The sequence below is a fragment of the Hyperolius riggenbachi genome, chromosome 5 (assembly GCF_040937935.1).
Source record: "Hyperolius riggenbachi isolate aHypRig1 chromosome 5, aHypRig1.pri, whole genome shotgun sequence".
Classification (NCBI taxonomy): domain Eukaryota; kingdom Metazoa; phylum Chordata; class Amphibia; order Anura; family Hyperoliidae; genus Hyperolius; species Hyperolius riggenbachi.
The window spans coordinates 15528577-15542058 of NC_090650.1; the positions used below are offsets into that span (position 1 = coordinate 15528577).

Below are 13482 nucleotides of genomic sequence, written 5' to 3' on the forward strand. Positions count from 1 at the left end.
CCTGGTTCCAGGCTGTTCCTCCAGCCCCTACGTCATTCAAGCCTCACCCACGGGATTACAGAGCTTTGCCTGAGAGTTGGCTTTATAAGGACGGGGTGACAATAGTCCACAGGCCCAACTTGCAGCGAGAACTTTGGCCACCTGACCCGTATATTTACAGGCACACGCCCGCTCAAACGTGACCCTTATTTCATGAAGAAAATATGCAGGAGACACAATTCTTTGTTATATCAGTAAATTTTAATAATATTTACGGTCTGTAAAAGTTACAAAGTTTTTTCTTTAAAAACATTTAGAATGGAAAGGAGTATTAAAAACTTCTAAAAGTGACTATTATCTGCAAAAAAACAAAATATTCTTCCCTGGGTATAAAATGACAGAGTGATATGAAAACAGGATTTGAGGGATTTGGAAATTTTGACATTTTACCACTGTAATAAGTCGTACGACCCTGATCACATATCTGTGGAACAAGGCAGTGGCACTAAGGCAGTGATGCTGTGGGCGGGTACATATCTGCTGCTTGGGGGGAGGGTTTGCCTGGGATAGTTAAGTTACGCCCCCTAGCAGGAACTTCTGTGGCACAGGCCATAAGGAATGTGGGGTGGAGCCAAGAAATTTAGACAGGGAAGTATGCATTTTTTCAGGTAAGTATGGCACTCATGAAATTACATATTGGTACCATTGTTAACAAGCCAATATATCTCCTCAGTCTGCAATGTGTCCAGGAGCCTCTGCGCATGAGGACCTTCCGAGTGGAGTGTGAGCTCTGTGGGTTTGTAGGAGTCCTTCCATGTGATGGTGGAACCCACTGAGATGATTGTGGGGAAAGCAGACCTGAGTCTTCCTCGGGTGATCCGGTATGGAGGCCTCCAGGAGACGGCTGGTCGGGTGTTGTTGGGGAGAGGGCGACATTTGGGGGAGGGTCCGGGGTCAGTACAGGATGCGGCACATCATAGCTCCGTCTGCAGGAGCCGCAGGGCCTTATTCATATTATCTATCACTGCAGGGAACAGACAGAGAAAACAGGAGGTTATGATGAAGAGATGATTTCCTTATCGGTGATGAGATACATTGCGTATGGAGGTTTTCCACAGCTAAACATATGACCTCCATCACAACGGAAAAACAAACAAACTAGTAAAGTACAAGAGCACTTTTAAAGGATGCCCAAAGTGACATGTGACACGATGAGATAGACATGTGTATGTACAGTGCCTAGCACACAAATAACTATGCTGTGTTCCTTTTTTTTCTTTCTCTGCCTGAAAGAGTTAAATATCAGTTATGTAAGTGGCTGACTCTGGCCTGACTCAGACAGGAAGTGACTACAGTGTGACTCTCACTGATAAGAAATTCCAACTATAAAACACTTACCTAGCAGAAAATGGCTTCTGAGAGCAGGAAAGAGATAAAAGGGTAAATAGTTCATAGATTTTAGCTCTGGCATACTTCAATGAATGTGTCATTTAGCAAAAACAATAAAACAGTCAAAAAGTCATTTTTAGGAGAAGGAAGATAGATACAATCATTTATTTCATTAGTTTATTTTCGCCCTTGGGTGTCCTTTAAGCCCCTAAATAGTGCAGGTGCTAGGGAAGTGTCCTCACCACACAGAGAACGCAGCAAGGCAACTCCCCCCTCCTCTCTGCTGACTCTGCACTGCCTCCTCCCTTTCCATGTGGTCCCCGCCTCCACATTTTGTGCCCACCTTCCTATATGCTAATTAATGGGAGGGCCAGGGGAGGAGAAAACAAGCTCATTATGCAGCCACCGTCATACACAATAAGAGGAGAACCTGTCTGACTTGCTCATCCCATGGAAATAATACAGATGGACAGACTGCATTATGCAGAGCTTTTGTACAGCAGTTTGTGGGCATAACTTGGAGTATAATGTAGGCAATGATGCAGAGGATTTATAAAGCTTATCTCACCTTACCCATCTTTCAGCTCAGCTGTAAACCACGCTGTTGGTACATCCATTTTCCCTTTTGAGGGGAACTGATGCCACAAAAAGTCCCTATTGATTTTGGCCTAAAATTGAGCAGAGGTATTGATCGGACCAGACAGAATATTTGGGTTGACCGTAGGGGTGGGGGTGGATGGGAGTGGCTGTCGACCAGTGGACCATAGCTTTGCACTGCATCCAACACTGCAATGCTGTGGTTCCTTTGATTTTTCTAAAGATTCCCGGCCAAATCTATTGAAATGTATTTTGCAGTGTATGGTGGGAATCGATTCCTTTCTGGGGACCACTGGGCAGAATTCTATATGTGTATAGCCAGCTTACAGAGAGGGAAACAGATATGGGGAGATAATTAATGCAAAAAAATAAAACTGGATATAATTAATGTAACAAACAAATAAGGGGCTTGATTCACAAAAGGGTGCCAACATAGTTAGCACGCCTAAAAGCTTTGCACGTGCTAACTAGGGTGCTAAGTAGTTTGCATGTACTAACTATGGTGCTAAGTAGTTTGCATGTACTAACTACGGTGCTAAGTAGTTTGCATGTACTAACTACGGTGCTAAGTAGTTTGCATGTACTAACTATGGTGCTAAGTAGTTTGCATGTACTAACTACGGTGCTAAGTAGTTTGCATGTACTAACTATGGTGCTAAGTAGTTTGCATGTGCTAACTATGGTGCTAAGTAGTTTGCATGCACTAACTACGGTGCTAAGTAGTTTACATGTACTAACTATGGTGCTAAGTAGTTTGCATGTACTAACTACGGTGCTAAGTAGTTTGCATGTACTAACTATGGTGCTAAGTAGTTTGCATGTGCTAACTATGGTGCTAAGTAGTTTGCATGCACTAACTACGGTGCTAAGTAGTTTACATGTACTAACTATGGTGCTAAGTAGTTTACATGTACTAACTATGGTGCTAAGTAGTTTGCATGCACTAACTACGGTGCTAAGTAGTTTACATGTACTAACTATGGTGCTAAGTAGTTTGCATGTACTAACTACGGTGCTAAGTTTGCATGTACTAACTACAGTGCTAAGTAGTTTGCATGTGCTAGCACGGTAGTTAGCACATGCAAAGTGCCTTTTCACTGGCGTGCTAGCACTTAGCACCCTTTAGTGAATCAAGGCCAAGGAGTGATAATCCATGTGATAAAAAGATTTGTGGAGATAATTAATGCGATATACGGAAAAGGAGAGATAAATCATGGGATAAACAGATAAGGGTGATAATCTATGAGATAAATAGGGGGAGATAATTTATGAGATAAATAAATAGGGAAAGAGGAAATAATGAGCTGAAGGGGCCCATACAACTAACGATTTTCCCGCCGATATACAGCAGATTCGATCACTGTGATCGAATCTGCTGTGAAATCGTCACGCAAAAGCTGACAGAACGATCGATTTCCATCCGAAATCCATCGTTCCCGTCGATCCGTCCGTGCAAAGATTTTTCTCGATCGCCGGCTGGTCGGGAGTGCGTCGATAGTGGCGTTTCAAAGCCCGACGACCGACGCAATACAGCGGAGATACATTACCTGTTCCGGCCAGCGTTACTCCCCCGGTCTCCGCTGTCTTCTTCTCCGCTCCGGGCTCCAGGGCTGCAGCTTCACTGAACTTCCTGTCTGGCAGGAAGTTTGAACAGTAGAGCACCCTCTACTGTTTAAACTTCCCCTGGACAGGAAGTTCAGTGAAGCCAGTCAGCCGGACCGGAGACCAGCGCGGAGAAGACAGTGTAGACCGGGGGAGTCGCGCCGTCCGGAACAGGTAATGTATAGCTGGCGGGCAGGCGGCGGCGGCAGCAGCTCCACAGATTGTGATCGGTTTCATGCTGAAATCTATTCACAATCTGTTTGCAGTAAAGGCAGCCATACGATCCCTCTCTGATCAGATTCGATCAGAGAGGGATCTATCTGTTGGTCGAATCTGATGGCAAATCGACCAGTGTATGGCTGCCTTAAGACAGATCAGGGAGGTACATCATGTGATATGCTTTCTGAATCAGTGCTTACATACTGTACCATAACAAGTTATAGGATATCACATTGGCCTCATGTGTATAGGTGGCCACACACAATATAATAAAAAGATTGATGTTATAGCAGTTCAATAAAAAGATCGGTTGTACAGAAAAATCTATTTTTTTATTCGAGTGAGAAAACAAATTAAATTTTCCATTCTTTCCTTGCCGGCGTGGACTGCATAATATGGACGCAATGTAAATTAACGGTTATTAACTGCTATTGCTATCGCATATAAATGTGTTTGTTTTCGGTTTATCTTTTTATTTCAAAGTGAATTATTGCACCCTTGATCCCGCTCCCATTCATGGCAGCGCCTGCACCCTAAGGGCCCTTTTCCACTAGCAATCACTAGCGTTCGTGCTGAACGCTAGTGATTGCGATTCAGCAAATGCACAAAATTTCCGACGTTTGCGATCGCGATTTTGCTATGCTATGCACTGCATAGCAAAATCGCGGCAATAATCGCTCCGCCGCGCGATCGCGATCGGTTAAAAAATGAATCGCGGTAGTGGAAATGACCTCTGCATCTGAGGGGGGAGCACGGAGGGCGGCCCGGGGAGAGGAAGGGAGGGAGAGGTCGGGGAGGGCAGCCCGACCTCTCCCTCCCTTCCTCTCCCTTGGGCCACCCTCCGTGCTCCCCCCTCAGATGCAGAGTAATGCGCAGGGAAGCACTGTAAATAGCTACTCACCTCCAATTGCCGCTCACTCGCCGCCGGTCTTCTCCTCTCTGCCTAGCCGCTGATATACATGCTGCTTCCTGTTTAACAGGAAGCAGCGTGTGTATACCTGGCTATGCAGAGAGGAGAAGACCGGCGGCGAGTGAGCGGCAATTGGAGGCGAGTAGCTATTTACAGCGTGCGCTAACTCTGCAGTCCGAGGGGGGAGCATGGAGGGCGGTCCATGGAGAGGAAGGGAGGGAGAGGTCGGGCTTCCCTCCCTGCGGCTCCAGCTCCCCCCTCCGTTACAGCGACATAACCGCTAAATATTTCTAACAATAAACATATAGCTGCTATATAACAAGCACGATAAGCGCGCCCAATTCAACAAGCGGCTATTTCAAATGTACGCAGATAAAGAGATTAAATGCATACGTTATCAGGTATACTGACAGTCACATCGCAGTGTGCGGGGGCAAGGGTAGCTAAATACCACCCAACCCTCAGTGATAAACCAGGTACATAAAGCACAATGGGGTTGACTCATTAAGCTGCGCTGCTTAATGACAGCGGTGTGAGGTGAAAATCTCCTTGCAAGTGACAGGCAGCCTAGTGGGCCAATCAAAGTGCAGGATTCTCGTCCTTTGAAGCCACTGAACCCGCCGGGCTCAGAGTGGGTTCAGTGGAGCGCCTGTTAAGTTAATCGAGCGCTCGTTATGCTACACTACCACAGCACAGCGTGCGCAGGAGGTTTTTACCTTGCGCTGCTGTCATTAAGCTGCGCTGCTAATCAACCCCAATGAACCTCACAGAAGGGCAGCAATGGGGAGTACATTTGAAATCGGCGCCAGTAGACTTGGGCGCAGGATACAGCCGGTATATGGCTGATCCTGCTTCTGCACAAGTCCGGGCCGATGTAATTACTATTCCCCCTCCAGGCCGCCATGGATAGTAGGGGAATGAAATAATTCGGCTTCCAGCGATTGCTGGAGGCCGAATTATTGTGTTTTTAAGCAACGTCGGCTCTGTCTTCTGACGGAGCCGACGTTACTCACTGAGCACTTCAATAGGAGTGATTCTATTGAAGTCTATGGAGGCGCCGGCTGCGCCCAAATCTAGCAGCGCTGAAAAGCACTGCTCCGGCAATGAAGACCAGTCAAGATTTTTTTGGTACTTTTTCAACTGCAAAATGCTGAAAAGTTATTTTAAACAGAAGATGAAAAATGGTCTCCTAGAAACTCAGGAGGAAAAGTGAATTGAATAATGCCCTTTATGTCGCCCTGGCGATTGGTGTCAGTGGTCTAGATTTGTTCTGTTAACACATATTTCACGATACAAAGAATTAAAACTTACGGAGGGGAATGTCTTGCGGTTCGTAGGTATAAAGGCGATTGGAGTATCGGCCAGTGATATCTGCTCGCACGGTAAGTGATGGATCTATAAAATAAGAGAACATAAGACGTTCAAACATGGAGAGTAACTGGGTTCCCTGGCCTGTGGTCACAATATGATACCAGGTGCGTAGTTATTGTATAGGCAAACACTAGATATTATCCATAAACTATGCATACATCAAGTAAGGGCGCCCGGAAAAAAAGGCGCAGGGTATAACCGACATTTTAAGATATGGTCTATAATAATATTTTTATTGTTTCTTCATCTTTTTCTGAGATAGAATAATAAATATGTTAAAATAACAGTAATAATATTGCAAAATATCGACTATAACAATAAAAACAAAAATATATTTACAGTCGTAATAAGCATAGTAAAACATTGATAAATATTACCGATATTTTACTACAACTAAACCTAACCTTACTCTCACACAGAACCCTCCCTCTATTAATCCCAAACCCTAAGACCCCCCTAGTGGTGCCTAACCCTAAGACCCTCCTGGTGGTGCCTAACCCTAAGACCCTCCTGGTGGTGCCTAACCCTAAGACCCCCTGGTGGTGCCTAACCCTAAGATCCCCTGGTGGTGCCTAACCCTAAGACCCTCCTGGTGGTGCCTAACCCTAAGACCCTCCTAGTGGTGCCTAACCCTAAGACCCTCCTAGTGGTGCCTAACCCTAAGACCCTCCTGGTGGTGCCTAACCCTAAGACCCTCCTGGTGGTGCCTAACCCTAAGACCCTCCTAGTGGTGCCTAACCCTAAGACCCTCCTAGTGGTGCCTAACCCTAAGACCCTCCTGGTGGTGCCTAACCCTAAGACCCTCCTGGTGGTGCCTAACCCTAAGACCCTCCTGGTGGTGCCTAACCCTAAGACCCTCCTGGTGGTGCCTAACCCTAAGATCCCCTGGTGGTGCCTAACCCTAAGACCCCTCCTAGTGGTGCCTAACCCTAAGATCCCCCTGGTGGTGCCTAACCCTAAGATCCCCCTGGTGGTGCCTAACCCTAAGACCCTCCTGGTGGTGCTTAACCCTAAGACCCCCCTGGTGGTGCCTAACCCTAAGACCCCCCTGGTGGTGCCTAACCCTAAGACCCCCCCTGGTGGTGCCTAACCCTAAAGGTGGCCATACACTGGTCGATTTGCCATCAGTTTGACCAACAGATAGCTCCCTCTCTGATCGAATCTGAACAGAGAGGGATCATATGGCTGCCTTTACTGCAAACAGATTGTGAATCGATTTCAACATGAAATCGATTCACCATCTGTGAAGCTGCTGGCCTGCCGCTGCCCCCCTGCCCCCGCATACATTACCTGATCTGGCCGGCGCGAGTCCCCCGTTCTCCGCTGTCTTCTTCTCCTGCTGGGTTCCGGTCCGGTTGGCTTCACTTCACGTCCGGGGAAGTTTAAACAGTAGAGGGCGCTCTACTGTTTAAGCTTCCTGCCGGGACAGGAAGTAGCCAGCCGGTCCAAAATCTGGAACCCAGCGGAGAAGAGAGAGTGGGGACTCGCGCCGGCAGGAACAGGTAATGTATTGCCGCTAGCTTCGGTCGTCGGACATTCGAACGCCACTATTGACGCACTCCAGACCCGCCGGCGATCAAGGGAAATCTTCCGCACGGACAGAACGACGGAAATCGTCGGAAAACAATCTATTTCGGACAGAAATCGTAGTAAAGTTCAAAACGATAATTTACAATATTATAATTCTCAAAACAAAATTCAAAACAATATTTATCGGAACTCTAATTTTCAAAATGAAAAATGTTGTTTGGGCGGGCCCGGTGCCCGCTATTTATCTGACGCCCATGTTTCTTCTTTATCGCCCAAAAGCCGATATTTTGCATGAGAGCCTATGGGGCGCCCAAATAGTCCATTAGCTCCAGGCGCCCAAATTTCCTAATTGCCTATATACAGCTGACATAAGGTGTTCAGCCCCGCCCTCCCACTGATGCTTAGCCTAGGCTGTTTAGTTATGCGGAATTCTCCTTCCAGAGCATTCGACACTTTCACTAAATAAAAACATTCCACAGAGATCACCTGACAGGACTAAAGATGTCGCCACCTGTGATACATTTCAGAATGTTAATGAGGGAGAGGAAAGATTTGGACAATGGGCAAACACTGACTAAATTATTTATAAATGAATATTGTAAAAAAAAAAAAAAGCAATGTTATTGATTACAGTTCCTTTTTAAAGAGAACCAGAGATAAAGAATTAAAAGTTAGTTATACATACCTGGGGCTTCCCGGCGCTCCCACGCCGCGGTCCTCAGCCTTCCCCGTTCTCCGCACCGGCTCCCGTGACTTCAGCCGACTGGCCAGTCAAGGCGTAGCTGAAGTGCGCTCCTTGCGTACCTCTCCAGCGGCTGCTGGAGAGATACGCAAGGAGCGCACTTCACTTGCGTAGGCTGGCCACGCCACCTGGAAGTCTGTGAGTCGGTGCGGCGAACGGGGAAGGCTAAAGACCGCGGCGTGGGAGCGATCAGGGTTTCTGGACCTGTGGGAAGCCCCAGGTATGTATAACTAACTTTTAATTCTTTATCTCTGGTTTCCTTTAAAGAGAATCTGTAACGTCAAAACGTCCCCTGGGGGGTACTCACCTCGGGTGGGGGAAGCCTCCGGATCCTAATGAGGCTTCCCACGCCGTCCTCCTTCCCTCGGGGGTCTCGCTGCAGCCCTCGGTACAAGATGACGTCAATATTTACCTTCCCGGCTCCTGCGCAGTCGCTCTGATGGCTGTCGGCTCCGAAGTAGGCGGAAATACCCGATCGCCGTCGGGTCTGCTCTACTGCGCAGGCGCAAGTTTCCGGCGCCTGCGCAGTAGAGCGAACCCGACTGAGATCGGGTATTTCCGTCTACTTCGGAGCCGAAAGCAGCCACAGCGCCCCCGCTGGAGCCTGCAAAGGTAAATATTGAATTGACAGTCGGCTCTGTCGCCGCCTGTTCAGAGGGCTGCAGCGAGACCCCCGTGGGACAGAGGACGGCGTGGGAAGCCTCATTAGGATCCCGAGGCTTCCCCCACCCGAGGTGAGTACCCCCCAGGGGATGTTTTTGATGTTACAGTGTCTCTTTAAGGCTTTATACAGAAATGGAAATGCTATTTCTGCCCAAATAGCCTATTATGTAATAAGCACATTAATAGTACCTCTGGGCTTCTTACGCTAATCATCAATCAATCATCATACTCAATCTTATTTATATGTCCAACTACCTTCCCATTGCTTCCATCATGTAACTAGCAACTGTGTATCAGAATTCCACCAATAGTAGTGGGCGTGGCCCTCAGTAGGGAGCTACTTAAAGGGAACCAAAGACGAAGCACCCTCATGTATTTTACCATATAGATCAGTGGGAACATTAGAGAAAACACCTACCCTGCTCTCTGTTTCATTCTTCACTGTTCAGCTTGCTTGTTACCAGCCCTGATAAAATCCTCGACTGAGCATTCAGGCTGGCTTTGTTCAGGAATCTTTATAGCTGAGTCTGTCTTCTGTGCTGTCTTTTAAGGCCCAAGCCTGCCCCCTGCTGGCTCTGCTCAGGAATCATTACAGCTGAGTCATTATAACAAAGCCAGACTGAATACTCAGTCAGTGATTTTATCTGGGCTAATAAGAAGCAATCTAAACAGTAAATAATGAAACAGAGAGCAGGGTATGTGTTTTCTCTAATGTTCCCACTGATATATATGGTAAAATACATGAGGGTGCTTCGTCTCTGGTTCCCTTTAAAGTGTATCTGTCTATCCGAGCTGAAGCTTGGGTACAAAATCTCTCCAGTCCCCCGTCACTACGTAAGGACCCTCTATAAATTATCGGCGAGGAATTGTCTGTAATCTTCAAGTATGAGGGCGGCAATACTGTCCCTGCATGAGTACGGCCGCGCCGGCACCATAAGCCAGGACACGCTACATGAGCGACTCCGTGCTGCTGCGTAGGCGCGGCCATGCGAGTGTCAGTAGAAAAGCGCAGCCCGGGTCAGCTGGAGGATCCGCAAGGGGGCACACGGGACCAGAGGACACCATGGGAAGCCCCACTAGGATCTAGAAGCTTCCCTCTCCTTGGGTAGGTTTCAGTTTTTAATATATTTTCAGCATTAGGTTCACTTTGAGCGCCCTGCCTAGGCTGCCTATGCCTTAAAACGGCCCTACTTACCAACAATCATGATCCGGGGTACATACTGCCCATCTGGGGCCAGGTTTTTGTCTGTAGTCTCGTGCTGGAAAGTAAGAGATAGAGAAAGCACAATAATTATCTGGCCAAACAATACTCTTGTCACAAGATATTCTATTCGTGCAAACCTGACTACACACAGGGAGATCTGGGTGTCGGAATTTCCTAGTCTTGGCAGTAGGCGCCCTGTTATATATCACAGGATAATTCACACCAAAGCATAGCAAAGGAACACAGATTATCATCTCTCAGATATATTGTCTTACACGCAGGGGCGTTGCTAGTCCCAAAGATCAGTGGCACGTGCCCCGGATCTATTCTGGGGTGGCCCGGATGTCCCCCAGGCAGGGCCGGTTCAAGTAACAATTGGGTCCTAGGGCAAAATTAGCCTGGGGGCCCCCCACTAGACACCCCCGACCAAAAAGCGTCATTAGAGGCCCTTTGTTGCAGCCAAATTTCCCTCCTGGGCCCCTGAGCTGGCTGCTGACCCTCCCCCAATCACCTCCCAACTTAACATACTCTGCAGAGTCCGTGAGGAGCAACAGCTAAGATGGGGAGGGACACCTTGGGGGCCCCTACAGGCTCTGGGGCCCTGGGGCAATTGCCCATTTTTTCCTATGGTAGCTCCGGCCCTGACCCCCAGACAGAGTCCGCTGTGGAGCCTCTATGGGGGCATGCAGGGAGCTGTTGTCAGGGCCGGGCCGAGGCATAGGCTGGAGAGGCTCCAGCCTCAGGGCGCAGTGTAGGAGGGGGCGCAGAATTCATTCAGCTGTCATTCCTAATTGTGTTTGAAGCAGAAAGAAATAAGAAAAGGGGATACATGGCAGTGACTGCAAGCCAGATAACTAGATATTAAGGTGTTGGGGAGGTTGTGGGCCCTGTGGCGCCTCTTAGTCTAATAGCAATCAGTGTTTGATGGCTCGGGTGGCAGGGATGGAGGGGCGCACTTTGGTGTCTCAGCCTTGGGTGCTGAAGGACCTTGTCCCGGCTCTGGCTGTTGTGCATCAATGGGGGGTATGCTGGGTGCTGTGGGGCCTCTATGGGGGCATACTGGGTGCTGTGGTGCCAGGCTGGGTGGTGTGATGCCTTTATGTGGGCATGCAGGAAGCTGTGTTTCTTCTATGGGGCATGCTGGGAGTTGAGTTGCCCCAATGGGAGGCCTGTGGGAGCATGAGAGGGGGTCCACTAGAAGGTCAGGGAATGCTATGGGGGGACTGTCAGATAACCTGGCTCCGGCCAGCCCACTCAGCAGGAAGCCAAAGCAGCCAGCACAGGAGCTAAGTAACTGCCTATTTATGTGTTATGCTGCATTTATTTATTTCTTTTTTGTATTAATGGAGAGGGGGCTTCATCCAACATTTTGCTGGGCAGGCCTAATTAGACTTTTGCCAAGTTCATGTAATTTGGCTCCTCCCATGACCACACCCACACTCTGGTGCATGGCCACACCCATTTTTCGGCTGGAGTGCCCAAAAGTGCCCTGGATCTCTTAGGATCCTAGCAATGCCCTCCAGGCTCCGTTCACGCTGGTATAAAGATCGTTCTGCTTAGCAGAGCGCAAGGGACTGGTTTGGGCGTAACAATAAGGGATGCAGCTCCTGCTCAGGGCCATTTTTGGGGTCTGGAGTGGTCGCAGCATGAGGGGAGAGCTTGGTAGCAGGTCGGGGGGGGGGGGGGGGGTCCACCCTCCCTCACCTCGGGCTCTCCTCTCTGCGCTCCCCTCAGCATTGAATAGTGCGCGTATGCAGGCGGCGGGCAGCGGCAGATACATACCTTCCGTGCGTTCCATCGCGGATGGTTCTCCCTCTAGTGTCTGGCGCTACTTCCTGTTTATACAGGAAGTCACGTCAGAAGCTATAGAGAGGAACATCCGTGGTACGCAAGGAATGTATGTATCAATCTGCCGCTGCCCCGCCGCCTGCATAGGCACTATTCAATGCTGAGGGGAGCGCAGAGAGGAGAGCCCGAGGTGAGAGAGGGTGGACACCAGGCGCGGAGCTAGGGGGGGTCGGGGTAGGACAAGTGCCCCGGGGCGCCTGATCCCCAAGGGCGCCCTCCGCCTGGCTGAGCTGTGGGGTTTTTTTTTTTTTTCCGGCGGGTGAGGGGAGCAGCGCAGAGAAGAGGGAGAGCTGTGCGGACGGTGGGGAAGGGGGGCCATATCCCCCCTCCTTCCCTCACCTTAGGTGCTCTCTCCCTCCCTCGCTGTCCCCTCCAATGTCCGGGTGGCTGGGCTGGCAGCGGCGGGCGGAACTCACCTCCGTCTCGCTCCAGCGCTGGGCGGAAGTTCGGGTGCGCAGCCGCTGCTCTGGTCTGGACCAGACCAGAGTAGTGGCAGATCCATCCGGCGCTGCGACGAGACGGAGGTAAGTTCCGCCCGCCGCTGCCAGCCACCCGGACATTGGAGGGGACAGCGAGGAAGGGATAGCAGCTCTTCTCTGCGCTGCTCCCCTCCTGCTGGGGAGGGGGACACCTGACCTGGCTACCTACTCTGGGCACATATACCCCTGCCTACATATACTGGACTTATATCCCTGGCTACCTACTCTGGGCACATATACCCCTGGCTACCTACTCTGGGCACATATACCCCTGGCTACCTACTCTGGGCACATATACCCCTGGCTACCTACTCTGGGCACATATACCCCTGGCTACCTACTCTTGGCACATATACCCCTGCCTACATATACTGGGCATATACCCCTGGCTACCTACTCTGGGCACATATACCCCTGGCTACCTACTCAGGGCACATATACCCCTGCCTACATATACTGGGCATATACCTCTGGCTACCTACTCTGGGCACATATATCCCTGGCTACCTACTCAGGGCACATATACCCCTGGCTACCTACTCTGGGCACATATTTCCCTGGCTACCTACTCAGGGCACATATACCCCTGCCTACATATACTGGGCATATACTCCTGGCTACCTACTCTGGGCACATATACCCCTGCCTACATATACTGGGCACATATACCCCTAACTACATATACTGGGTACATATACCCCTGGCTACATATACTGGGCATATATACCCCTGGCTACATATACTGGGCATATATACCCCTGGCTACATATACTGGGCACATATACCTCTGGCTACATATACTGGGGACACATACCCCTGCCTACATATACTGGGCACATATACCCCTGGCTACCTGTTCTGTGGACATCTCTACCCCTGGCTACCTGTTCTGGGGACATCTATACTGCTGGCCACCTATTCTGGGGACACCTATAGACCTGGGGCTACC

General features: G+C 49.4%; 1 protein-coding gene across 3 annotated transcripts in view; it reads right to left on the minus strand.

Annotated features, from left to right (window-relative positions):
• Window positions 1–218: 218 nt before the first annotated feature.
• The window catches only part of AGR3 (anterior gradient 3, protein disulphide isomerase family member), a 57666-nt gene continuing 44402 nt past the window's right edge, over window positions 219–13482 (minus strand). For all 3 annotated transcript variants that reach the window (XM_068238505.1, XM_068238504.1, XM_068238503.1), the window contains exons 6-8: window positions 10198–10261; window positions 6008–6091; window positions 219–1003 (exon numbers count right to left, since the gene is read on the minus strand). In XM_068238505.1, the coding sequence (XP_068094606.1) occupies window positions 954–1003; window positions 6008–6091; window positions 10198–10261 (198 nt within the window). In that variant the 3' untranslated portion in view covers window positions 219–953. The remainder of the gene's footprint in view (window positions 1004–6007; window positions 6092–10197; window positions 10262–13482) is intronic.